The 26,242-nt window shown below is 41.1% G+C and overlaps 8 protein-coding genes and 1 non-coding gene across 10 annotated transcripts; 6 read left to right on the top strand and 3 right to left on the bottom strand.

The window, feature by feature from the left end:
* Positions 1–52: 52 nt before the first annotated feature.
* LOC140786109 (IQ domain-containing protein IQM2-like) lies at positions 53–3,525 on the top strand. Its single transcript, XM_073134320.1, has 10 exons — positions 53–270; positions 692–1,201; positions 1,294–1,408; positions 1,499–1,564; positions 1,659–1,747; positions 1,829–1,919; positions 2,007–2,153; positions 2,234–2,326; positions 2,416–2,517; positions 2,637–3,525. The coding sequence occupies exons 2-10, from the start codon at positions 756–758 to the stop codon at positions 3,387–3,389; spliced, it is 1,902 nt and encodes a 633-aa protein (XP_072990421.1). The 5' UTR covers positions 53–270; positions 692–755; the 3' UTR covers positions 3,390–3,525.
* A 1,154-nt stretch (positions 3,526–4,679) lies between these two features.
* On the bottom strand, positions 4,680–6,797 carry LOC140786110 (uncharacterized). The gene has a single exon (XM_073134321.1). The coding sequence runs from the start codon at positions 6,582–6,584 to the stop codon at positions 4,914–4,916; it is 1,671 nt and encodes a 556-aa protein (XP_072990422.1). The 5' UTR covers positions 6,585–6,797; the 3' UTR covers positions 4,680–4,913.
* Positions 6,798–6,922: 125 nt separating this feature from the next.
* On the top strand, positions 6,923–8,218 carry LOC140786115 (small ribosomal subunit protein eS28-like). Its single transcript, XM_073134325.1, has 2 exons — positions 6,923–7,055; positions 7,747–8,218. The coding sequence occupies exon 2, from the start codon at positions 7,748–7,750 to the stop codon at positions 7,943–7,945; it is 198 nt and encodes a 65-aa protein (XP_072990426.1). The 5' UTR covers positions 6,923–7,055; position 7,747; the 3' UTR covers positions 7,946–8,218.
* A 566-nt stretch (positions 8,219–8,784) lies between these two features.
* Positions 8,785–10,014, bottom strand: LOC140786038 (pentatricopeptide repeat-containing protein At5g27110-like). The gene has a single exon (XM_073134198.1). It carries the CDS (start codon positions 10,012–10,014, stop codon positions 8,785–8,787), a length of 1,230 nt encoding a protein of 409 aa, XP_072990299.1.
* Positions 9,625–13,539, top strand: LOC140786111 (DEAD-box ATP-dependent RNA helicase 36). The gene is made up of 6 exons (XM_073134322.1): positions 9,625–10,850; positions 11,684–12,006; positions 12,140–12,343; positions 12,458–12,539; positions 12,781–12,879; positions 13,102–13,539. The coding sequence occupies exons 1-6, from the start codon at positions 10,215–10,217 to the stop codon at positions 13,237–13,239; spliced, it is 1,482 nt and encodes a 493-aa protein (XP_072990423.1). The 5' UTR covers positions 9,625–10,214; the 3' UTR covers positions 13,240–13,539.
* Positions 13,540–14,012: 473 nt separating this feature from the next.
* On the top strand, positions 14,013–18,044 carry LOC140786113 (uncharacterized). The gene is made up of 10 exons (XM_073134323.1): positions 14,013–14,594; positions 14,663–14,760; positions 14,866–14,979; positions 15,570–15,674; positions 15,803–15,907; positions 16,095–16,233; positions 16,664–16,779; positions 16,858–16,914; positions 17,048–17,288; positions 17,611–18,044. Exons 1-9 carry the CDS (start codon positions 14,429–14,431, stop codon positions 17,156–17,158), a joined length of 1,011 nt encoding a protein of 336 aa, XP_072990424.1. The 5' UTR covers positions 14,013–14,428; the 3' UTR covers positions 17,159–17,288; positions 17,611–18,044.
* Positions 14,017–14,132, top strand: LOC140787820 (U5 spliceosomal RNA). Its single transcript, XR_012108893.1, has one exon. It is a non-coding gene; the product is annotated as a U5 spliceosomal RNA (small nuclear RNA).
* A 317-nt stretch (positions 18,045–18,361) lies between the features above and the next one.
* On the bottom strand, positions 18,362–19,768 carry LOC140786114 (non-specific lipid transfer protein GPI-anchored 14-like). The gene is made up of 3 exons (XM_073134324.1): positions 19,321–19,768; positions 19,118–19,195; positions 18,362–18,744 (listed from the first exon to the last, which is right to left on the bottom strand). Exons 1-3 carry the CDS (start codon positions 19,652–19,654, stop codon positions 18,584–18,586), a joined length of 573 nt encoding a protein of 190 aa, XP_072990425.1. The 5' UTR covers positions 19,655–19,768; the 3' UTR covers positions 18,362–18,583.
* A 2,278-nt stretch (positions 19,769–22,046) lies between these two features.
* Positions 22,047–25,937, top strand: LOC140787738 (uncharacterized). 2 transcript variants are annotated; one of them, XM_073136830.1, is made up of 8 exons: positions 22,047–22,338; positions 22,560–22,640; positions 22,736–22,824; positions 22,923–22,997; positions 23,170–23,276; positions 23,358–23,585; positions 23,779–23,847; positions 25,501–25,937. In XM_073136830.1, exons 1-8 carry the CDS (start codon positions 22,216–22,218, stop codon positions 25,611–25,613), a joined length of 885 nt encoding a protein of 294 aa, XP_072992931.1. In that variant the 5' UTR covers positions 22,047–22,215; the 3' UTR covers positions 25,614–25,937. The 2 variants fall into 2 exon arrangements, with proteins under 2 accessions (XP_072992931.1, XP_072992932.1); XM_073136831.1 differs by having other exon boundaries at positions 22,055–22,338; positions 22,565–22,640.
* Positions 25,938–26,242: the final 305 nt, after the last annotated feature.

Here is a 26,242-nt window from a genome sequence, read left to right on the forward strand (position 1 = left end):
CTTCCTTCTGCTCATCTCCTATATAAGTACACACCACCACCTTAGATTAGCTAAAACTATCATTTTGCGCACCTTATTTTAGGAGAGCCGAAAAGGAAAACCACCCTGTTCTAAAATTTCTCCCGACCATTTCTTCCCATTGCCATTACCATTACCATTACCATCCTCCACTATCCTCTCGCGTTCTCTTCTCTGCCTTTGGTTTCTCTCCTCCTCCTCCTTTCTTCTGGAGGTGGTTCTGAAGGTGAAGAAGACAAGGGACGCAAAAAGGTGCGATTGTGTTGCTTATTTTGTTGGATTTAGAAGAAAATATGAAATGGGTTTTCTTTTTTATGTGTGATTTTGGCCTTTCTTCTTTATTTTCCAGTTTTGATAGAGATTTCATGAATTGGGTTGTGTTCCCGTGATGTTTCTCGTTCATAAGATATTGGAAGAAAAAGCTTTCTTTTCCAATTTATCCATGAAATTTTGATGCTTTAGGAGATCAAATTCTGGTTCTACCAGTTCTCTCGTTTCATAGTAATTCTCGACTTAATCTTGTTGCAGGCAATTCAATCACAAAGGAAATTTGATTCCTTTCTTGTGTTACATAAACGTGATTTGGTTTTCTTTGCTAATTGCATGCGTTGCTCATACTTGGTACAGTAAAAGAAGGTAAATTTTTATCTCAAATCGTCAAATTTCTTTACAGGAGGAGATATAAAACATTGCTGCTTTTCATACAATTTTATGCTCCTCTCCATTCCAACATCAAAATGGGCTTAGGTCTATCATGTCAAGGAGATGACTACGATCTTTTAGACGAAAGCTTCGAATCTTTATTTATGAGATCTTTCCATATCCCGGACAATGTGAAGACAACCTTGCGTTCCGTCAGCTTCAACGGCCGCGACTCGGAGCCCGCCATCGTCAAAGCTTTCGGCTCCGGGAAGCTCATAATCGGAGGATCTCTGAGCTTTAACCGCGAAGAAATCGATCCCTTTCACTTGGAAACCATGATCTCATTAACTAGTCCTACTTCTGAGAAAGATGCAAAGCCAATAGGTTTCACTGAATCAAGGTTTAAGCCTTCAAGAAAGAGGACAGCGGTTGGAGCACAAAGCCCAAAACATGAGGCTGCAGTGAAGTTGCAGAAGGTCTACAAGAGTTTTAGAACAAGAAGGCAGCTTGCAGATTGTGCTGTTCTTGTAGAACAGAGATGGTATGGACTTAATTTTGTTTCTTTATTTAGTTTCTATTCAATTCTCTGTTCTTGTTCAGCAGCTAAGATGATCTTTCTACTGTTTAAATTAGGTGGAAATTACTAGACTTTGCTTTGCTCAAGAGAAGCTCTGTGTCATTCTTTGACATAGAGAAACCTGAATCAGCTATTTCTAGATGGTCAAGGGCAAGAACTAGGGCTGCTAAGGTACCTATAATTGAGCATAATAATTGAGCATAAGGTTGCGCGATATTTGAAATTTGTCGATGAACTTATGATCTCCTTTTCTTATCTCAGGTTGGCAAAGGTTTATCTAAGGATGAGAAAGCTCAGAAACTCGCATTGCAGCATTGGCTCGAGGCAGTAAGTATCAGAGATTAAAGATACCATGAATTATGCAAATATCTGTTCCTCATGGCATGAAGTAATGGTATACTCATTGCTATTCCTCGGACAGATTGACCCTCGACATCGGTACGGTCACAACCTTCATTACTACTACGATTGCTGGCTCCACTGCGAGAGCAAGCAACCCTTCTTCTACTGGTAGATTTCAAAAGTCCTATTTCTTTAGGTCTGAGGACTTCCTGAACCAAATTCTGAAGTTCGACTATTTTGAGTTCACAGGCTTGATGTAGGAGAGGGGAAGGAGGTCAGTCTTGAAGAGCACTGCCCTCGATCAAAGCTTCAACAGCAGTGCATCAAGTATCTTGGCCCGGTAAGTCTCTATGGCGAAACGAGTTTACTAGGATTCTATGTCCTAAAAAGTTTGATCTTACAAAGAGATATTTTTCACAATTTTCAGATAGAAAGGGAGGCCTATGAAGTTATAGTTGAGGATGGCAAGTTCATGTACAGAGGGAGCAGGCAACTCCTAGATACATCAGGGGGTCCCAAAGATGCAAAGTGGATCTTTGTGCTGAGCACATCAAAGACTTTATATGTGGGCCAGGTAAAATTTTGTTACCTGCAAGTATTCTTAACTCGCCAATCTTTCGAGAAATTATTTGACATCATTATTCTGCATTGCAGAAGAAAAAGGGAACATTTCAGCACTCCAGTTTTCTTGCTGGAGGAGCTACATCTGCTGCTGGGAGATTAATAGTTGAAAATGGAATTCTTAGGGTACATACAAATAATATAAGTAGAATTATTAACATCTCATCACCGAGATGATGTTAATGAAGTTGGCTAACCTCATTTTGTTTTGGCAGGCTGTCTGGCCTCATAGCGGCCATTACCGCCCTACGGAAGAAAATTTTCTGGAGTTAATGAGCTTTCTCAAGGAGAACAATGTCAATCTCATCGACGTTAAGGTAAGCGTCCTACTTCTATTTTTACTTATGTTTGCATTAAGCTTACATTTTAAACTTAATGGATATTTACAATGGAGTCAGTATCTGACTTGATTTATCTTGCTTTCCATTTCATACAGTTAAGTCCAACCGAAGATGAGGAAGACTTCTGCAGTAGACTTCGAAGCAGCCATTCCATCTTCATTAAACCTGAAGAGGAGATGGAGTACTCTCATGCTTCTTGTGGAACAGAGGACACAATTACATCAGAGAGGAGAAGCTTATTAGAGGCTTCTGGAGGAACACATCCTACTAGTTTCTCTACTGAATCAAAACTAAAAGAAGAAAGCCTGAGAGAAGAATCACCTAAGTTGGAGCTTCCAGACAAGCTTCAAAAGAAAGTACTAAAGGACCCAGAAGAGAGTGAAGAAGAAGAGGATATAAACGAACCAGCGACGCTCAGTTCATCAGAAAATGATGAAACCCTGAAAGTATCTACATCTGATAGACATTTTGAGTACCGCAAATCAAACCTATTTGCTGAGGAGCAGGGAGAGGAAGAAGAACCATCTGTACCACCAGAGTTGATCCTTCATAGGATCAATTCAAAGAAAGAAACGAAGTCATACCAGTTGGGGAAGCAGTTATCCTGCAAGTGGACTACCGGTGCCGGACCTCGGATAGGGTGTGTGAGGGACTACCCGTCGGAGCTCCAGGTCCGTTCATTAGAACAAGTGAACCTATCTCCAAGATCTGGAGGGCCTTCTAGATCTACTTCTCTGAGAAATATAGGCAGCCCACATACAAAACAGACACATCTACACCAAAACAAGAGTTGCAAAAGCAACAACACACACTTGGCAGTTTTAGATGGAGGAGAGAAAGTTCTTTAAATAAATAAGATTGTATGTATAGAAAAGAGGTATACTAAATAACTTACTTTTCTAGATATTGTAGAGGAACACTTCCTTCAAACATCCTGAAGTTTTGGTGAATGAATACAACTCAATGCAATTCCTTTAAAAGTTACCCGGTTGAATTTTTGCTGACATACTACTGTGTAAAGGCTATTTCAATATTCCTTTTGAGGTATAAGTTAAAATCTTGTACTGAACATTGTACGCAGTGTAACAAGTGATAAACTCATAAAGCTCAAGAATGTGCTGATTGTAAGACTTGTCCATACCTAAGCATTATTGTCTTCTCTTTAGTACATCATACAGTCAAACTATGGAACTACCAATAACAGCAGTCATCTTCTCTTTAGTACGTCATGCATCATATTTCAATAAGCCCATTGATGAAAACAAGGAAATCTTCTGTATCATCCTTGTCAACAAGCATATTGTGCTCTATCAGTACATTTACGACCTTCCAAGATTTTTATCAAATTGAACTCTCTCTAGCACCTGGAATAAATGCCCATGCATCTGCTGTTGGGCAAAAGGAGTGCATTTTCAACGAAGGAAGTTGATTGCTGAACACAAAGAAGATATTCTGAACAGTCCTCGTCAACAAGTAGAATACTCCATTCTGACAATTTAACCAACTAGGAGACAGATCATTTTGAAGCATAATCATATGGTCCTCATTCCAACTTACTTTAAATAAAACTCCTTCATGGAGGTCTTAATAAATCTGTATCGATGATCAAAGTTAAGCTACAGTTTAACAAGTGAACTGGTCAGCAAAGTTTGGCAAACGCTAAACTTAAACAATCCACAACTTCTCAATTCACATAAGTTATTCAACCACAACACTGCAACTCAATTTCAGGAAAGGTTAAGCATATTAGTCACTATTCACAAATAATTAAGACTGAACGTGCTCATATGTGTGGTAGATACTGTTATTATAGGAGGTATATCTTGAATTATCATGAGGTTGTTTGATTTATAAGAGTAGAGGTTTGGTTGTTCTCAAACAACAATTTTCTGATTCACAGCAGTGAAGCACCAACAAGACAAAGCGCAATAAATTCAACTCCAGATAACCTTGGATTCAATAATATTCATTTTCTTGTTAAGATTACAGTTAGATACTTTTTTGAATGTACTATATTTGGATTCTTTCAGTTATCTAAGCCATTCAGCTAAGAAAGAAATGCAAATGGTCTCTAAGTTAATGATCAAAGCTAAAGGAAAGAAATGAAAGACCACATTGTAAATTTTGCTAATGAGAGCTCAGGCAACAATAGTAGATGAATCTATAATCAATTGACACAATGTGACAATAAAAAGATAAGACAGAAAGCAAACAAAATACAATGACAAGTACTTGTCGGAATTCGTCATGATTTTTCAGTTGCAAATCATTTGCCTAGTCCATTAGCATCAAGAAGTACCTCGCCAAAAATCAATAGGCATCAGAACGAATCACACCATTGTTCCCCCTCCTTTTTGCTGCCTCAGCATGCCTCAGCATGTGTTGATGCCATCCTTACAATCTTTTGTCAAGTTACTGAATGTTTCCACCTGTGTTTTTGCCCTGTAGAGCACCTCTGTATCCACAGCCACTCTCATATACCCATCAAATGTCACCGGCTTCCCATTGTTGAGTGCCACTGTCTCATTATACCACTCACTTGTGTCCCCCCACATCTCCTTATAGTCATCAAGCAAATGCACCTTGAAGTGTGACCGCAGCTTATCGAAATAGTTATAGAACGGCTCATTGGTAGCAATATATAGATTCCTCATTGGCTTAAGCACCTTTGTTAGCTTATCCACGAGTGCTTCAGGCGATGTGTCGGCATCCAGATTGGGCCATAATTTAATGTCCTGAGCTTTCCAACCCCTGACTACATGGACAGCATCATAGTCCCAATCCATCTTTCCAGAGATCTCCGACACAATGTTCATCAGTCGCTTTGACTTCCAGATAGCCTGCCAGGGCCGCTGCACGAACTTTGCCGCCCGGCCCTCACACACCCGATACCAGTAGTTCTCCGGCTCGGGCCCATCAAACTGCCTCCAAATTATAGTGTTCTTATCCTTCTTGAGTTGCATTGGAGTAACCTTATAAGTAGGCACCTTGCGAACCGAGATCCGACCACCACCCTTCTTGCCTCCTGCCCGGTCCCACCGCCTCCAATCTCGCAAAAACTCTCCCTCCTCCACCACCGATGCTGACTCCTTCAAATGCTCAAAATCGAAATAGAACCTAAAATCCTTTCCCTCCTCGTCCTTTCCACTCGGGGTATAACTCCCCGAGAGACAAACACCTAGATCCATCACGAAGGTCCGATTCAAGAACTGCGCCTCCCCGAGACCGCAAAGGAAGCTCCACAAGTACTGATTCATCCCCTTGCAGTAGTCGCCTCCCCGGGTATAGTACAAGTACTTCCCTTTCTTGAATTCCGACTCAGATCCAACGATAGGGATGGTGTCGTTGATCTCGACATCCGTGATCTGGGCTACCGTAGGGGCGGAAGGCGACCGAGGGCGAGGCCGGGGCTTGGCTGCATTGATCCCGGAGCGGAATTTTCCGACGAAGACTATATCGAGGGTACAGTTCTCACCCGGGCCGAGGCGAAAGCGGCGGTAGTCCTTGTACCGCCGCCAAGACTTCTCCTTTCTGTTGCGGAACCTCCACGCCGCGTCGCACTCCCCGGGTTTCGGCCCCGGGACCGGCGTATCGTAGCTCAAGAACACGATGGATTTCCGGAAGAACGTGCGCGAGTTGAACTCCTTGATCGCAGCCAGGACGCGGGGATCGGAGCAGTTGACGACGTCGCAGGAGGGGGATGAAGCATTGAGGGTTGGTAAGGGGGCGGAGTCGGGAGGAACAGAGACGACAGGAGGGGAATTAGAAGGGGATGGCAAGGGGACGAGGTCTTCGCCGGTGCGGAGGAGGGAGTCGTCGTTCTGGAAGGTGGAGTTGTGGATCACCGCGGAGAGGGAGGTGGTGAGGGCGGCGGAGGACTGGAACCAGGGGTCGGGGGGTTGGTAGGTGATAGCGATGACGGTGACGACTAACACCGAGACGACGAAGGCGGAGAAGCAAACGTTGCCGATTACTTTGATTAATTTCTGACTCAAGGGTATATCGGCGCCGGATTGTGCGGTTCCCCCCGCCGACTCCTTCATTGGGGATAAATGGACGGAATAAGTGTTGGAATAACGTGGATAGTGGAATGAGATCTGGGATCGGGAAATCGTAAGAGAGAGAGAGAGAGAGAGAGAGAGAGCGGACCGACACTGGTAGGTGAGATATTGTCTTTCGATGCGAGGGGTGAAGTGAGGTGACTGCTGAGCTGTCGGGATTTTTAAGATGTTTTATTATTAACAAAATAAGAGTATTCTATATATGTTCGATTTCAATTGGATCCGCACAATTTTACCTGGACGGGTTATCGGGTCCATCGCCAACCCATTGGAACACTCGCCTTGGAAGTTGAGGGCAAATCAGTCATTCAAGGCGTTCGAGTAAATAAATAAACCATCAAATACGACGATATCCTATATATAAATAACAAAAGCTAGGGTTTTGCCTTCTACTCCAGCCGCCGCCTCGTCGTGAGATCGGAATCGTCTTCCTTGGATTGAGAAGTGCTTAAGGTTACTTTCTTGCAAATCTCCACTTTATCTTACCACATTGATTTCTCGTACATATATATATTTGTGGCGTTTAATTTGTTTAGCAGGTTGTATTATAATTACAACTCTTAGATCAGGAGAACAGAACTTTTGTGTCCTCTTGTGATCTGTCTTATGATTTGGCTTTCATATTTGTTCTCTTGTTGTGATCTTAGTTGCTCGAGGATATTTCTAGGGGATAATTTGGCGTTACCAGTTGTGATGTCCGCCATATGCACATGTAATACAGTATATATGCCATTTTCTATATTAGTTTCACTTCAATACTTCACAGGTGGATTCCCTCCCCATACTATCTTCACGGTATCTATTTAAGTGTGAAGATATAACACTCTATATCTTCATCATCTAACCTTCTCTGAACAATCTGGATAGGCTTGCATATGAGTAACATTTGACAAGAATCCTAGAAGTATTCATTATTCATAGATTCTTATTCTCTTCTGTAGACTAGCATGATATAGACCCTCTAAACTAGCGGGAAATCCTGACTGAGGCTAATCAAGCAGTATAAGGGCTAACTATAGATGATGATCGGCATTTGGAATTAAAATAGTCATATTGAAGCTCTTTTTTCGGTAGCCCTTTTGTTTTGTCACTAACTCTTCTTCTGGGCAATGTGTGATTCCTTTAATGGTATTTGCATTTGCAGCATGGAGTCGCAAGTAAAGCTTGCAGTTGTGGTGAAGGTCATGGGGCGGACTGGTTCGAGAGGGCAAGTGACCCAAGTCAGGGTGAAGTTTTTGGATGATCAGAATCGTCTCATTATGAGAAATGTTAAGGGCCCTGTTAGGGAGGGGGATGTCCTCACCCTTCTTGAGTCTGAAAGGGAGGCTAGGCGGTTGCGCTGAAGCCACAGTTCTGCAATCTTGCTTGGAAAAACAGGAGCCTCTGTCAGACTTCCATCCACTTCAGTTCATTTATTTTTCCTGTAGTATGTGTTTGAGAAGGTGTCTAGTATATCAATTTCGTGAGAGCTTGGAAGGTGATTTGACTTTTATTTTGTGCTTTTTTGCACTTGGAGAAAGAGTTTTTCAGACTCTAATTTTGGCACCTTAATCTTCTAAGATGATGGTTATGTGAATTTTGTGCATGAGTAGTTGTGCGCACATGTTTTAAGAGAAGTCATGGTTTATAGACTTGATTGCTTGTTATTCCTCTTAACAGGAACTAAGTTATACTGCTTGGAGTTTCTGGTTGATGTTCTTGAGCTGCCTGTTTGCTAATCTCAACAGAAGTTCCAATTTAATGTTGGTTATACAACTACCTCATCATGATTTTCTTTTAGGAAAGTGATTAACTAATAGTCCTGCTTAAATTTTATGTAGCTATATCGACTTCAATATATATCAAGGCGATCTAGCTTAATGTTTTCTCTCATAACATAATAACAATTTCTGCTAGGATTAATTCTTTCATCTAACTGCTTGCTCCATGATTCTGATATGATTTGGAGTTCAATGGATCGGATGGAGAACATCTAAACAAGAGGAAAACTGAAACAAGTAGAACATCTAAATGATCAAATTGCCATTCCTCCCACTAGGAACACCTCGTAACTGATATATCTACAGTTCCAAATCTTTGAGATGATATCCATGTCAACACAAATATCTACAATCTGATAACAAAAGGTTTTGACACTCGACCCATTTCAGGATAATAACAAAGGACTATTTTTCCAACCCAATCACAAAATTTTGGTTAACAGTCTCCTTGTCAACCTACAAGCTTCTTTACTCTCACCACAGCTGCTGTAGACCTCGGCAAGGTCAGCAACCACAGGGTCTTCCACCAGGAGGCCTACCTTAACAACACTAGCATGCAATTGCTTCCCTTGCTCCAAACTCAACATACCAACACATGCCTTCAGCGCCAAGCAAACAGCGAAAGAATCGAATCTAATATCCAAAGACACCATCTCCACGTACAGCTTCAATGCTTCTATATAGAGTTTACTCCTCACAAATCCAGAAATCATTCTTCCCCACACCTGCAAATCCCTAACAGCCAAATCGTCGAAAACCCGTTTTGCAATCACCATCTTATCACAACTCTCATACAACTCTACAAGCAATCTTAGAGTCTTCATCCCTGACTTATGCCCAGTTTTGATCATGTGGGCGTGGATCTCCTGTCCCTGCTTCAATGCCATTTCTGCGACACATGGCCTCATCACCGTCGCGTAACCCAATTCATCAGCATCAAGGCCACCGTGAAGTGCTCTCCGAATTAACTCCATCGCCTCCTTAGCTTTGCCATTCTGGCTGTAACCTTCGACCATTGCGGTGCAAGCTTCCGCCGATGGTGTCTCACCACATTTATCAAACATCTCGCGGGCATCACTGACGCATCCACATTTCGCGTACATATCGATCAGCGCAACGGCGACGAACCCATCGGATTCACACCCATCCCGCACGATCTCATTGTGAATTTCGATACCAAACTCCAAATCCTTAACACTCGCGCAAGAATTAAGCACGGTGGTGTAAGTGAATGCGTTGGGGCGAACGGATCCGTCGTCTTTCATCGATAAATAGACACCTAGAGCTTCACGATGGAAGCCCGCATTGTGATACATGGAGATGAGATTGGTGTAGGACTCGACGGTTGGACTGGTCATTTCGTCAAACAGTTTGTGGGCTCGGCGAAGGACCGCTCGGGCAAGACGCGAGCTGCGAGCTTCGGTGCAGCTGCGGAGGAGGAGGGAGAGGAGCGAGGGGTCGGGAGAGAGGGATTGGGAGGTCATGAGGTCGAGGATGGATAACGATGCTTCGATGCGTTGCTCGAGAGACCAAGAAGAGGAAGAAGAGGAGGAGAGGGGAAGGGAGCGGGGAGGCGCAGGAAGGAGGCGAGGAGAGAGAGAGGGGAAGGGAAGGGGAGGTTGGGGTAGAGATGGAGAGAGCATGGTAGCCATGTGTTTAGAGAGAGAAAGACGATATGAGCTAAGAAGGAAAGGTTGCAGACTTGCAGTGATGGGGAAACTGTGGCTAGAAGTTATTGGGTTTATGATGTGAATCCGTTTAAATTAAATCCAAACCCGTTTAGAATCTTCCACTCGTGTAGAAATTAGAGAATATAAAGACCTAAATCATCAAAGGCGATCTTCTGAGCACGATGGAAGACACCGCCAACTCTCCGGAAGAGGCGCCTTTCCGCCTCTTCTCTTCCAAACCCAAACCCAAACCCAAACCTAGACCCAAAACCCTAAACCTTGACCCTCCTCCCTCCAATTCCACCACCGCTACGACGGTCGATACCGACCACGGCGACCCCGTCGCTGACGACCCCGCCGCCGGCGGTAGCGTAGTCTCCTTCGCCGACCTCGGCCTCGCCAAATGGGCTGTGACCACTTGCGACGAGCTCGAGATGCGGCGGCCGACGCCCGTGCAGCGCCGCTGCATCCCCCGAATCCTCGCCGGTGACGACGTCCTCGGAATCGCCCAAACCGGGAGCGGGAAGACCGCCGCATTCGCCCTTCCCATCCTCCACCGCCTCGCCGAGGACATCTATGGGGTCTTCGCCCTCGTGCTCACCCCGACGAGGGAGCTCGCGAGCCAGCTCGCAGAGCAGTTCCGGGCGCTCGGATGCTCGCTTAACTTGCGGTGCATGGTCGCCATCGGAGGGTTCAACTCGCTCGGGCAGTCGCGTGGGCTCGCGAGGCGACCGCATGTTGTTATCGCGACACCGGGAAGGATCAAGACACTGCTTCAGGAGGATCCGGATATAGCTTCTGTTTTCTCCAGGGCAAAGGTGGGTATCGATAATTAGAAACTAGCTCTTTCTCTAAGATTTGTTTTTTATTAATTACGTTCCCAATTATAAGTTCTATTTCTCCATGGAAGTCCATATAAAGGGTAGATCAATTTACTCATTTCATTGGGAACTTCACTGCATTGATGCTAACTTCTAACAATTTCGGGTCATACAGATTAACAGTTCTAACTGGTAGATGATTGAGTTGCTGGTTATTGGCATCCTTGATCTCGATGTTGTTTACCATCTGCCGTCCGATTTACCCTTGGGTGACAGGCATAACATTCTTGTTGAATCAGATATCTCTTATCAGTATGATTATCAGATTATGGAGAGATGTTACTCAGAAACTGTTTGATAGTCTGAAGGGGATATGAATAGATATATTTAGTTGAACAACTTGTTTCATTCTAGGAAGTTGTTAGTTCATACTCTCTGAATATGTATTCCTCTCTTTTCCCCCTTCTAAATAAGGCAAAGCAAAGCTGAAATATAATTCTTAAAAAGGGTTTTGTAAGATTAGTTTAGAATAATAGACTGCAATAAGATAGGAAAGATTTACAAATATCCATGCAAAAACACAAGTCATATTTGAGAATGAATGTGAAACATTTTCTCTCATAATGCATGTTTGTTATTTGTTTTTCTTTTGAATTCCAATGCCAATGTGCCCATATCTACTTGGATGCTCTGTAACCTATCTTGTTGGTCCCTTTGCTCAGTACATGATTTAGTATCATTGTCTGCTTCCCAGTTTAGTGTGTACTTGAAAGGTGGTTTTCTCATACATTTTGCATGGTGCCTAAAACCAAATAATTCTGGTTTCTCAGTTTCTAGTGCTGGATGAGGCAGATAGGCTTCTGGATGCCAATTTTGAGGAGGAGCTTCGAGTGATATTTCAATGTTTACCAAAAACTAGGCAAACCCTTCTATTTTCTGCAACAATGACAGACAATCTGCGTGAGTTGCTTGAGTTATCTGGCAACAAGTCTTACTTTTTTGAGGCATATGAAGGGTTTAAAACAGTTGAATCTTTAAAACAACGATACATTCATATCCCTCCCGATGGAAAGGAGCTTTATCTTTTCCATATTTTGTCAAAAATGGAGGAGGATGGTATTCGTTCAGCAATGGTATTTGTATCCACTTGTAGGTACGCTCTCTCTTTTTTATTTTGTTTCTTCGAAACATTCAAATATCTCCTATACTTATATGAAAGTAATAAGAACTTCTGTCATTGGTTTTTGATATTCTTTTTAATAATTCTTCTTTGAATGACCCTTCAGGACTTGCCATTTGCTGGGATTATTGTTAGAAGAACTCAATCAGGATGCAGTTGCTCTACACTCCCATATGTCCCAGTCTTTAAGACTTGCTTCACTAAGTCGCTTTAAATCTGGTCAGGTTCCCATTCTGATTGCCACTGATGTAGCTAGCCGTGGCTTGGATATTCCAACAGTTGATCTTGTTATCAACTATGATATTCCCAGGTTCATCTTCATTTATCTTTTACTATTCTGTAGGCTTTGCTGAACCTTTTATCTATCAGAAAATTATGATAAATGTTTTATAATCTGTATCATTTATTTCTCATACCACTACAGGTATTCGCGAGACTATGTCCACCGTGTAGGAAGGACTGCAAGAGCTGGCAGAGGGGGCCTCTCTGTAAGCTTTGTCACTGAGGTATAGTGCTCAATGATGCTTTATCTTAATATCTCTCAGTTATACTGTGTCAAGATGATTCTTTGCCAGGAGATGTAATGAAATGGTACTTGAAGATGAGGTGAGATAGAAAGTGCACCGCTATCTTGAACAATAAAAACTAAGCTTGTTTATGGCTTGAGTTGCCATATTCATGCATATTCCTTTCTTTAGCAAGACTTTTGCTTGAGTTGCAAAACATTGATATTTTTATATTCTACAGAGAGATATAAATCTTCTTCATGAGATAGAGGACGTTATAGAAAAGCAGTTAGTTGCATATCAGTGTGAAGAGAAAAAGGTCCTCGAAGATATTACCAAGGTAGACTAGTTGCTTTCATCTCCTTATGTGATTTATTTATAGAATGTGTTATTGTTCCTTAATAAAGTAAACAACTGTTTTACAATATTAGATTGTATTTGTTTCTTCGTCGTAGTCATAATCATTGAAATCATTACCAGGAACTTCCATTTGACCCTGTGGTCATAAATCGTAGCTGGAACTGAATTGTAGTAGATTTGATCTCAATTGTTTGCATATCAGGTGTTCAAGGCTAGACGTGTTGCGAAAATGAAGATGATAGACGAAGGATTTGAAGATCAAGCACAAGTCAGAAAAGAGCAAAAACTAAAAGCATTATCAGAGAAAGGCCTGCTAAATAAGCGGAAAAGGAAAAACTGACTGCCCGTGTGTTTTGGTGATTAATATTCATGTACAAGTACCAAAATTTTGTTACAGTATCAAAATATTTACAAGTGATCCCCTTATTCAAATCTTCTCTGGTTTTAAGATAGGGATAACCTTGTTCTATTTAGACAATGCGTGTCACATTGTCCTGAAGGGGGAGGCGTAAACTTGTGTTTTTACGAGAGAAAGTGGTGTTTGTTTTATTGAGAATTTTTCTCTTTGTCCTGAATGGGCTCTTACTGAAAAATGATCGAAGTTCTAATTTATTATAAGATTCTTTTTTAAGTTAAACAATCACTTGTCTTCCTAACAAAACCTCCGTATGTCTCCTATAATGAAGAAATTTAAAAGTATCTAGAATTCTGTGGAATTGTCATTCCTTTTGTTTTGATAATTTTAGCCACCAGTTGCTTATATCTTTCCCTAAGCACATCATTGAGACAAATGTATTAATTTTGGCATCTAAATGTCTAACATCCCTACAAATGGATGTACAAAATTGTTTGATGTATCAGGACAAAAAGCGTTAATCTTTTTGGTATTCAAAAGAATGGTTGTTAACATATGACTTAGATGATGCCCTTCTATTATCCATTTCCACAGCCACAAATTATGACCCAAAACACTCGTTTAATAATACAGCTATGATACCTTTAAAATCTTTTGATGTAACAAACTCTTCTTTCTTTAGTCCCACATCGGAAGCAGCGAACAAAAGCTTAAGCTCGCGCGCTCTTATAAGCAGCTCAGCTCCGCGGTTAAAACTCACGCAGCTGCGTGGTGAGCACAAAGCGAACTATTCTTTCGCCTTTTACTAAAGAATACCGTGTGCTCGCCACTCAAAGCAGCATACGCCTATTTTTGGAGGGGTCTGCTCCAGTGGAGTTTGTACCCCAACAAATCTAAAGTTCTAAACTCTTTTAACTTTAATTTATGAAGTATACAATGCTTGTAATTGTACGTCTGCAGGTCTTCTAAATGGTTGTCGGATTGATATTAGAAATAAAAACTTATTTGGTCAAAAAAAAAACTCGCTTGGTAATGGATAATTTATCCAGGATAAATCGACGATGAGTACTGGAATGATAAAGGATACTACCGTTCGCTATTTTCTTCAATCTTCCGAGTTCCGGCATGAGTAAAGAGGGAACAACTCCAAGTTCGAGCTAGGGTTTAGTCGCTAATGGCGTCCTCCACCATCTCCTCTCCCCTCTTTCCCGTACTCAATTCTCTTACCTCCCACTCCTATCCATCTACACCTTATCCTTCTCTTCTGTCCCCATCTCTTCTCTCTTCTCCTCTCATAAGCTATCCCCGTCCGATCCCACTCATCGCCGTCTCCTCTTCCAGTAAGTGTCTTTATCTCTGTTGCTTTCTCCTTTTCTCTTTATATGTCGATGATTTCATCATTTTGCAGATGCCCGAGAGGCCTATACGAGCGAGGAGACGAAGAAGAAGATACTGGAAAGCTATGGCCTCGATCCGTCTGACTTCGTAGACGAGCCATCACCTAGGGTTTGAGTTCGAATCCCTTCTCTATTTCTCCCTTCTTACCTTCTTGGAACGTTCAGAATTCTGTGCTAGTTTAACTCCGGAAGGGTGTTTCTTTATTATATGTAGTTAGGGAGTAGGAGGAAGCGGCGGGAGGTTTTAGACAGAGCAGAGAAAGGGAGGAAAGCGCCGGTGGCTCCGGAGGAGCAGAGGAGTCCTCGGACCACTCATAGATTGCTTCAGGTAGCCTATTTCTTGAATCATGATTGCATTTTTTGGCATTGCAGTTCTCATAAGCCTACTCGTGGGATTCATAACATAGGGAGAATTGTCGTGGTTAATACCTTTTGTTTAGTATCACAATTAAATGATTCTTTAGCAAGTATCGAGAAATGTAAAGCTCATGAGAAATCTGGAATCACTTAATTCCTTAACTTGTTTAATCAGTTTTACAACTTCACATTCAGTGATTGTTTAAATTGAAATGAATTTTGAAGCTAGGAGCTGATTATTAATTCAACATCAAGATAAGACCCCCTTCCTGTTTCGTTTTGCCTCACCATTATCTATTTTACTTACTTTGATATTAGAAGAAATTATTGCTAGTAACTTTTGCGTGGGGAATAACAATGTTACTATGACTTAGCTTAGATGTTTAGATGGTGCGAATCACCAAATCATATATGATTCAAGTGTCCTCGGGTTAAGCCATTTCCCTGTGTATTAGCACCATTTCTGTAGTTAGTAAAGATAGGGAAAAACATTTCTACCTTATTGATCCAGCTTATTTATTCAAGTCGTCGCCTTTTATGTTTATAATTTTTTATTATTAGGTGATAGGCGGGAAAGCTCGTAGAAGGAAACTGCTTTCTCCCAAGGGGATGGATGTTCGCCCAATGATGGAAGTTGTAAAAGGAGCAGCCTTTGACATGTTACAGGTGAGGTTTTCGTCAGTAAGTCTATATGGTTTCATATTTCCCAACGTGGTTGATGCTCAGACAATTCTTATATTATCCTGCTTGGATGGTGGAATATATTATCTTAATTTTGACACTGTTATGTACAGGTGGCTGGTGGTTGTCCTGCTTCATTAAGGCCAGGTCGCTGGTTAGACTTGTATAGTGGCACTGGATCCGTTGGAATTGAAGCTATAAGCAGAGGATGTTCAGAGGTTTGTCTAACTTCAAAATAAAAATCTCTATGCTATTTGAACATTTAAGTCTTTCTGTCTCTGTGTGTGCTGTTGGGGGAGGGGAGATGTTAAACTTGTTGTTAGAACTCTTTTTTGGTTTATCTGTATTTTATCATGCTTTAGAACTCTTTTTTTGGTTTATCTGTATTTTATCATGCCCTTCCAGGCACACTTTGTTGAGATGGATCCTTGGGTTATTTCTGAAGTCCTGCGGCCTAATTTAGAATGGACTGGATTCCTTGATGTGTCAGCGATACATATGAATCGTGTCGAGAGTTTCTTGGAACATGCTGAACAGTATACAGGTACTCCTTTTAACAAGAAATATGAACTTAGAGAAGAAAAATAAAAGTACGAGGAAAGAAAACAAAGTTATGAATGTTGAATCATCCACGGTGATTATTCAGAAAATAGTTTGTTGTGAGATGAGACTGCCACAAAATTTCGAGAATCCATTTTGTTGTATTTCTTTCGTATCTTTGCATTGAAGGTTAGCTTTTGTCTGCAATTGCTGAGCACATAAATAACTGATGATATTTGCTTGTTAACTGTTGTAGATGATGATGATTATATAATTATCCTCTACAAAATTAGCTAGTTTGATATAGAACAAAAACTATGGTATTTCAATTTCTATTTTGTGACTTGATAATCATTGAGGCATAAGTTTGATTTTCATTCCTGTAGCAAATCTTGTAATTGTTGCACTCTTCACGATGTAATTCTTTTTGGCAGATAAAGATAGTTCCTTTGATTATATTAGTGTGACACCACCATATACTGCAGTCAACTACAGTACACTGATGAATCAACTAGGAAAGTCTCCTTTGGTTGGAGAAGACTGCTTTATTGTGAGTTTCATTCATGTGTTAAACCTTTAATCATTTTTCTCTGATATACTTATGAGTAGTATTAATATCTCTCTTCAGCTAGTTGAGTATCCCCTGAAAACCTCGATGGAAGAAACTTGCGGACACCTCATAAAGGTCGATTTATGAATTCCCTAATTTTCTTCTTAGTCCAAATTAAAGAATTTAAGTTGGTGATTGTAGTCTACAGATTATATTCCTGTATGGGCATCAAAAAATCTTTCTACTCACTAGTGATTAAACACTGCAGATAGCTGATAGGCGGTTTGGTAGGACCAACTTGCTAATTTACGGACCAGCATGGGCAGAGAAGAAGAAGAAGAAGAAGAAATCGGGGAAGACCTCTCTTGCATTGGAGTGAATTCTACATCATGAGATATTATTGAGAAAGACAGGATATCAGAGAAGCAAGTTAATTCTGGAAAAGTATCAGTTTTGCGTTCCGTAATATATGACATATGAGGTTCATACTGTGACAGTCAACTTCCGTGGTATAACCATCTACTGCTAGGATTTTCGTATTATTAAGTTATATATTTTTGAATTGAATGTCTAAATAAATTATTCTTGATTGATCTAGTTGTATAGTTGTTTATAGCGGCACAGACTTATAGTTCCCTACATATTTGTATGTATATGTTGTTTTAGTCTGAAAATGTCTTCAGTGTTCTTTGTTAAGTAAAATTAGGTTACTAATTAAATTTTGTTGTATGAATATAGCCATTAGAGATTATTTAAGATAGAATCTGATACGCACTTGTAAGCAACATTTAAATGGCATATTTTTCTAAGTATTGATTTGATATGCTGCAGATGGTATGTATATATTCACTCAAGACCTTGAAGCGCATTCGTGCAGCAGACAGAGAAAAGTATCATAATTTTCTTGGCCAAGAAGAGGAATTATGCGATGCCTTCAACTTGACAGAGGAAATCCCCCCACAGTATAGTTAGCCTGCAGAAAATAATTCATGGCTTTGTTGTCCTCGATTGGACTCCAAAATTGCTCTGGTTTTTCAGGTCAGCAGAGAAGAGCTGTTATTTTGTGGTGTTTTTTCTTGTTCACTGTGCATCACTATTCACTAGTTGTCTATGGAAGGCAAAATGACAAGCAAAACTGACTTTACTTCTAATTTATTATGCATTCCATTATTTCCAGTTTATCTGAGACATTGGTTGAATCCTGTGTAATATGGTTAATTTTTTTTTTAAGAGCATAACAACTGATTTCCTTTTCCTCTCCTGAAGTGATGGGTAAGAATGTCTGTCATGTTCTGTGTACAAATTGTCCAAGAAATCCTCCCAGTTACCACAATCCTGTGCTAACTGCTAACTTATGATGGTAAAAAGGACTCCGTGTTATTATTGTTACCTGACATACATCTACTTATCTGCAGTTATTGGTATTAATTGCGTGTGAAATTAAAGTTTTACTTATTTTACTTGTACTGCTATGATCTTTCTGCGATCTTCCCTACAAAGATTTTAAACAGCCCACCAACCCAACCGCCCCCCTGATGCTGTTAAATGTGCATGTCTCTTGTGGCTCTTGCCTGGATTTCCATTGCAAACAAAGAAACTATGATACGACAATACGACGTTACAATATTTTGCTACCAGATCCATGACTAAGATTGAGAGAGAAATAGAACAGATTCAAGACAATCCAATGGTACATGTGATGGCTGACAACTGGGGGAAATATAGTTTTGGCGAGTCCAGAAAGAAAAGGATGCGAGGGACCAAAAGATGACATGGGCTGTCAGAAGAAAGCTTCAATTCCTCTTCAGGTACTCAAGAAGAGAGAATGCATCACAAGCAAAAGAAAACAGCCGACTACTAACTCCGTTGTGAAGTGAGCCTTCTCAGCCAAATAAGCTCTGCTCCCTTCACTAATCTCTTGCTCTGCTCTACTCCCACTTTCACTTTTTGTTGAGTTCCCTTTCACTGTAACAGAGGAAAGTAGGAAGAAAGCATAATTATCTCCACACACACAAAAAAAACTATTTATTATCAATAGTATTGTAGGACAATTATGACCATGACTCCGAATAGTGTCATTGTCCCTTGTCCGACATGGCCCTATGCGAACAATTAATGCCCCATTAGTACAAATGTTTGGGAATTACTTAATCCACCAACCGATGAACTACTGGGGCTCAATTTGTCATTAAGGATGTGGACCAACTTGAACAAAGGGGGATGTCGAGATGGTGCTATTCACAAGAAATAATTTGTAATCCAACTCAAAATGTTTGCATTTGTCATCATGTAGTAGTATTTTATTCCCATAGTAGTATTACTCAGAAGAGCAATTTACCTTGAGCAACTGTGTTCTCACTTCCACTTGGCTCGAAGATCTCAGCATCCTTGGAGTTTGGAGGCAGTTTCAGAAGCCCTACAAGTACACACCCAATTCAAATAAACATACAAAAATATTACTTGAAAGACCCAAATGCTAAATTTTTCTCAAAAATATTTAAAAAAAAAAGAACCGGAAAGCTTAAACTCTAATACACTTACTCGGGCACTCCGAGATGTTAGACGGGACCTTGCAAGCCGTGGGTAGGTCGAGCGCGAGGCTGACATTGATCTTGATGCCAAGATTTGGATCATCCCTGTCCTTGATGAGCACGCAGAGGCATTTCGGGCTCTTGCTCAGCACCTGTTTGAGCCCTGAACAGCAGTCCGGAGAAGGATAGTTTGCATGCCCTTGTACGTAAGAAAGGCACGTAGAGAGCCCCACCAGCTGCTCAGAACACTCGGTTCTATCAGTAGTCAGGTCTGAGCTCACAATGTAGAGTGAGCAAAGTAGTAGAAAGATTGGTAGATGAGAGAAGCGAAGAGAAGTCGCCATGAGAGTGTGATAGAGTGGTAGTAGTGTGTCTGTGTTGTGTGAACTTTTGAGGGGAATTGGGGGAGATAAATGAGTGAAGGAAAAGGTAGGGTTGTTGGAGAGAATAAATGAATAATGGGTGTCTTAATGAAGTAAAGGACCTTCTCATTTTAATGGGGTTTAATTACCCTGAGGTAGTATGGTTGGGTACTTGGCAGCCTCTTATTGGCTGCCAAACCATAGCGTTAATAATATATAGTAACCACTTTGGCAGCTCCCTTTGAGTTTTGACTGCTTCTTTCTTCTTCTTTTTTTAAATCTAATAAATCCTGCTACCACTATTCTAATTTGTCCAAGGTCACGGGATCTGATAAGTTTTTAATTGCTAATTAGCCGACAAAAACTTATGTCATGGGGCATTTGTGTCCTTAGTTTGGGTCTTCATAATGGCCATTGCGTGTTTATTAATTAAGCTACAAGTTTCATGGATCTAGGCCTTGTTTTCCAATCTTACTCAGCACTATACATTCTTATTCTTGGAGGACGTTTCATTTGGAACAAGCTGTCGGCCCACTGGGTTAGTTTTCCGGCCCGGAATACTTATTGGGCTTAATGAGGCCGTTCTTGTTGGGTCTCTCTCTCTCTCTCTCTCTCTCTCTCTCTCTCTCTCTCTCTCTCTCTCTCTCTATATATATATATATATATTGATAATATTCATATCAATCGTACGTCTGCCAGGCTAAACTAACTACACGGCAGAAAATTTCTTGCAACATCGACAAATGGAGGGCATTACAAGAACATTACAGACACGTAATTGCTGCATTAATTGATGGAGTTGAACTACTCCGAATTTATAGTTCTTCTTCTTCTTCTTCTTCTTCTTCTTGAAAGACTAAACTAAAAAATGAATGATCACTTTCTCATTCGTTCGAGGTTCGAGGGAGGTCTGGACAAATGCATGCGAATCGATTTCCTCCAGCTTCCCATGCAACGCACCAATTTTAAAGCACCTCTGGGAGGCATTCATGATCCGTATATGGGATCTCGTGACCACCCTGCGCTAAATTGATGCCAACGAAGTGAGACGGAGATATATATACACTCCCCACTCCATTTCTCCAACGACTAATTTACGTCTTTACCAACCAACCTCTTGAGAGTCGAGACCCGAATTTGGAAGCATTCCTTCAATTAGGGGTGTATTTATCAACCACCTTCTACTACGTCAACTCAATATTAACTGCTACGAACTGCCACCACCGAGCAAATCCATTATATAAACCCTCACACTTCCACTACTACTACTACTACTACTACTACTACTACTACCTCCTTACTTTCCACCTAAAATGGCAAAGTGGTGTCTCCTCTTCTTGGTCCTAGCCCACGTCATGGCCCATGCATGCGCTCGGCACGCGCCAAATGACACTACTACTGCTAATACTACTAGTACTAACGTAACGACTAAGAAGTCGGCGACCAGCAACCAAGCCGCCGCCGAAGACCAGAAGAACCTAGTCTTCGGGGGAGTCGGCGGTTGGGCCGGAGCCGGCGGAGGAATCGGTACTCTCGGTGGCGTAGGAGGAGTCGGCGGTGGAGTCGGCGGCCTTGCCGGGATCGCGGGGCCGTTGGGCGGAGTGTATGGTTGGAAAGGGATTGGTGGCGGGGTTGGTGGGGCCGCTGGTTTAGGTGGTGCGGGTGGGGTCGGAGGAGTTGGCGTGGGCGGCGGAGTCGGCGGTATTGGACCTATCGGCGGAGCAGGCGGTCTTGGCGGCCTCGGTGGAGCAGGCGGTGGCGGCATCGGAGGTCTCGGCGGCGTCGGAGGGCTCGGAGGACTAGGCGGCGGCGGCGGTGGGCTTGGAGGGCTTGGCGGGCTTGGCGGTGGACCTGGTGGTGGTGCAGGTGGTAGTGGCGGCGGCGGATGTAGAAGTCCTCCTTGAAGAGGTTTAATATATAAGTAGGTTACTTTGTAACTTCGTACGCATATATATATATATATATATATGCTCATGCGTGCATGGATGGTGGGTTATAGTACGTATGTCTATGAGTTGTTGGGCTAGATTTAGCATCAGGGGAGTTTGTATCAGAGAATGGTTTGTTATGGTACTATGAGTCTATGATTATGCTAGCTGTTGTTTAATTTTCATGTGTGCTGGCATTTTTGTGCATAATTCTTGGGCTATAGACACCACGGTAGATGATGATATTCATGCATGCACTTAATTCACACTTTTAAACATTATATAAAGATTATTGTAACCGAACTGGTTAATACATAAAATCTTTTGTTTTTCTTAAATAAATAAAATAAAAGAGCTTGGGCCAAGGGCCAAGTTGGATTGGGCCAAGGGGGCCCAGTTGGATTGCCCGTCGAATTTTGCATGGATATTCGCGCATCGGATTAATAATTGGTTTAAGCGCTGTGTGTGAAAAGATTATGCTCGCCGTGGTTCGTCCCGCCTAGGGTTTTACCAAACCCTTCTTCTTCTTCTTCTTCTTCCTCCTCCTCTCTCTTCTCTCTCTCGAAAGCCTTAACCCTAGGATCTGCTCACTCGAGAGGAGGAGCTCGGGAAGCGATGGATAGATACCAGAGAGTGGAGAAGCCGAGGCCCGAATCGGCCATCCAGGAGAACGAGATCAGGATCACAGCTCAGGGCTTGATCCGGAACTATGTCGGCTATGCCACCAGCCTCCTTCAGGTAAAATTATCTACTTTTCAACTTATAGATTGATTCTTTTCTGGAATAGATCCGTCGGTAATGTTCGTTGGATTAACATTATTTGGCATTGAGACTGTTTTATAGGTCCTCGTTATGATTTTTGTGATTTAATGATGTTAATTACCTACTCTCTTTTTTCCTCCTGAAAAAGAAAAACAAAATTTTGATGGTTTAAATCTACGATTTGGTTTCTGAATTAGGAAAGAGGTATGAGAGAGATTGTATTGAAGGCGATGGGTCAGGCAATAAGTAAGACAGTCACCCTTGCAGAGATTATAAAGGTTGGTTGTTGTTTTCCCTTCTGATCTATTTTATGCTTCTGGTGCTGAAAAGTACCTAATTGTCAGGCCTTTTCATCCATTGAATTTGAGTGCAGAAAACATTTCCTGGGTTGCATCAAGATACCTCTATCAGTTCAGTCAGCATTACTGATGTTTGGGAACCTATTGAAGAAGGCCTTGTACCGTTAAGTTTCTATTGATTTTAGTGCCCATTAAGAAAGATTGTTCTTTGGGTTTTCACAAGTTCCCCTGAAGTTTTTTTTTTTTAATCTTTATCTGCAGATTGGAGACTACTCGCAATGTTTCAATGATTTCAATCACCCTCTCAACCAGAGAGCTAAACAGGGACTCTCCTGGGTAATCATTTTTGCTATTTTGGGAATGAATTATTAACTGTCCTGCAGGCTGCACGAAAGTAATTTTAAAGATGACCATTTTCAAAACTTAAACCTATTTGGGCAATCTTTATAGGAAGTACTGAACATGCATTGTGTATATTCAATTAAGAACTCCTTTTCTATATTTCAAGGTATCAAGCACCTTTTTATGTCGAGCAACCTCAGCAACAACAAAGAATACAGCACTCTCAGCAACAACATCGTCAATCCAGACAATCACAAGCTGAATTTTATGAAGGCACGTCTCTTGTCGATTGAACCTTTCTCTTTCCATGGAGACAGAAAACATGTAATAATTTTATTTATTTTCTTTATATAGATTCTTATGGACGAGGACGTGGTAGGGGAAGAGGAAGAGGAAGAGGAAGAGGAAGAGGAAGGGATTGGGGTAGAGGAGCATATGGTGGATACCAAAGTGGATATGGTGGATACGACTATAACCAAGGTGGATATGACTATAATCAAGGTGGTTATGACTATAATCAAGGTGGATATGGTGGATATAACTATAATCAGGGTGGATATGGCAGATACGGAAGCAACCAAGGTAGCTTGCACTATTTTGAGGAGTTTTGACATTAGTGGGAACTTCATGTATACTAATTGATAGGGCCTCATTGATAAGTGCTACAAGATCTCTCTTGTGTTATTGTGGAAAAATGAGGATTCTGTTGCTGCAGAATCATGCTTGCTCCTTAATGAAGCCTCTAGAATGCTAATTATTCTTCCTTTCATAATAGAAAATGGTGGATGGAACTCTGGTTGGGGTCGAGGCCGTGGTCATGGTAGAGGCAATTGGGGTTATCATGGTATGCACTTGATAATGATTTTAGTTCCATTTTACATTCATTTTGGGCCTAAATTGATTCATATTTGGTTCTTTCATATTAAATGGACATACTATATTATTTTATACTAAGTGTCAAATGCTGCATCATTTGCACTGCCTCTGTTTACTCAATCTTAGGGTCTTGCATTCAGTCCAATTTCCACTTTTCTGGACAGCTTGCTTCCTTCCTATCATGTTTCCACTGTGTGCCACCATCAGTAAATTCAACTTTGGCATCTTATTACTGCTCAATTAGTGTATGCACATATTTGTAAAGTTGCATTCATATAATACATCAGATTGATCACTTGATTAGAGTCTCTAGTTGGTGATGAGTGATAGGCTGACTGTGGGCTTTCCGTGCAGTTGGGCCAACTGACTTTGGTCTGACTGGATTTGGCTCATATATCCAGCGCTAAGTAAATCTCCAAGGCACTAGCTGCTCTTGGCCAAGTAAACCTGACATTGATATTCTGTATATAGGTGTCCTATGCGATGTGGTGTAAGCATTGCCATCCTATCAACTTAGGATCATCCATAGTTCTTTATCTACTATGATATAGAGTCTTGTTGCGATCTTTTGAGATATCATAAGAAATCACATGCAAGTATTATATATATATATTTGACAAGAAGGTAGTTGCCATGTTTCATTCAGAAACTTGATTAATCCCTAGACTGCAAAATGAGTGAGAGCTATAACCCCACAAACTACAACCATACAAGATCTAGTTCCAACAGTAAATCCAAGACCACCCTAACAAATGCAACAACTCATACAACCAATTTGCAAAAAATCTGATCATCCACATAGCAAAACAACATCAGCAACAACCAAATACAATCCCTACATAAAGACTACAACCAAATCAAAACTCTTGACACAACTACAATCAAAATAACACAAAAGCACAAAACAAACAAAGAACTAAAAGACACCAATGCAGCATCACTACTCTAGAATTGCTGGGTCTTCAGATCTTTGGCCATACACCACATTTTTAGCTTTCGATCTTTTGTCCTCTCCTTGGATATCTGCCCAGTAAAGAAATAAGGCTATAACGCCATAAATCACTGCTTTCCAATTCTTTGGAATAGTCTTATGTTTCTTTCCAACCAAATACTCCACACCTTAGCAGCCATAAGAATTTACCACCACTTCTTTATTTTCCTTGATCATCTGAAAACAAATATCTCACCTGGTTTGGTGTGGTGTATTTGCTCACTTTACCTATTTTCTCCTCCATTTTATTCTCTATTTTCTCCTATTGTTCTTTCTCCTCTTTCCTCTCCCCTCAAATTTTCTTTCCTCTCTACCCTAACTTTGTATTCTCTTCTATCCTCCTTGCCCTCTCTTCTCCCGTCCTTAGTTGCTCATCTTCTTTTATGCTTGCCAGCACTATTAGTCTCCTGCATAATTTGTCCCCTTTCTGATTCATTAGAATGCATATCAGCAGGCTTGTTTTATTCCCTTGCTTTTTTCCAACATCTCTGTGTTCATGCATTTATCCACAAGGAAAGCTACTAATGTTACTTGCAAAGAATAAGATGCTTCGTAATCCTTTGGTTTTGCTAGAAAACATGTGATTCTTTTTGTAGAGTATATGTAGTTTCACTGTTTTCCATCTCACAGATGCAGGATATGAACAAGGCAGAGGTAATGGAGTGCCTGGTGGGAGGAGTTATGTCCGTGGAAGGGGTAGGATGGGAAGGATGGGTGGTCGTGGGAGGGGAAACCACGAGTAGTTGAGTGCAATGGCAATATTCTTAAACGTGCTTGTTAATCGAGAGTAAATGGAAGTGACTTAAGGATTGCCGTGGAAGGGGAAGGAAGGGCGGTCATCTGAGGGGGAACCTGGTGTAGATGAATGCAATGATGATATTTTTGTACATCCTATATTACCGAGCGAAAAAAGAGAAGCTAGTTAAGAGTCATGCTTTTCTGGTCACTTGTACCAGTTTGCAATTGTGTTCCCATGTAATTTCCCAATAGTAACTCTGAAGTGCATCTTCTCCTAGTGTGTAAATTTTGTTACTTCATTTCCTTGTTTGATTTTATTTGAACAGACATGTGAGAGCTTTCGCTGTTTTTTTTTTTTTTTTTTTTTTTTTTTTTTTAAGTCAATTTGATGTTGGCGTTGTATATACTATATACTTCATGCACTGTGCAGCCTGGATTGCATCTTATGAATGGCAATACTATTGCAAGTTTCGAGTACTATTGTAATCGGCCTTCTATGATCGAAAGTATCCTTCCTTCCAGTATGTAAAAATATTTATTAGTGTTCGTCATGTGATCTGAATGCCATTCTTTCTGTACACAACGTTATAATTCCGAATCCTCTCCAGCTATTGAGTCGATCTGGTGGTAATTG

Source organism: Typha latifolia, chromosome 4 (assembly GCF_019914945.1).
Source record: "Typha latifolia isolate L0001 chromosome 4, TyphaL0001v2, whole genome shotgun sequence".
In the NCBI taxonomy this organism is placed as follows: Eukaryota; Viridiplantae; Streptophyta; class Magnoliopsida; order Poales; family Typhaceae; genus Typha; species Typha latifolia.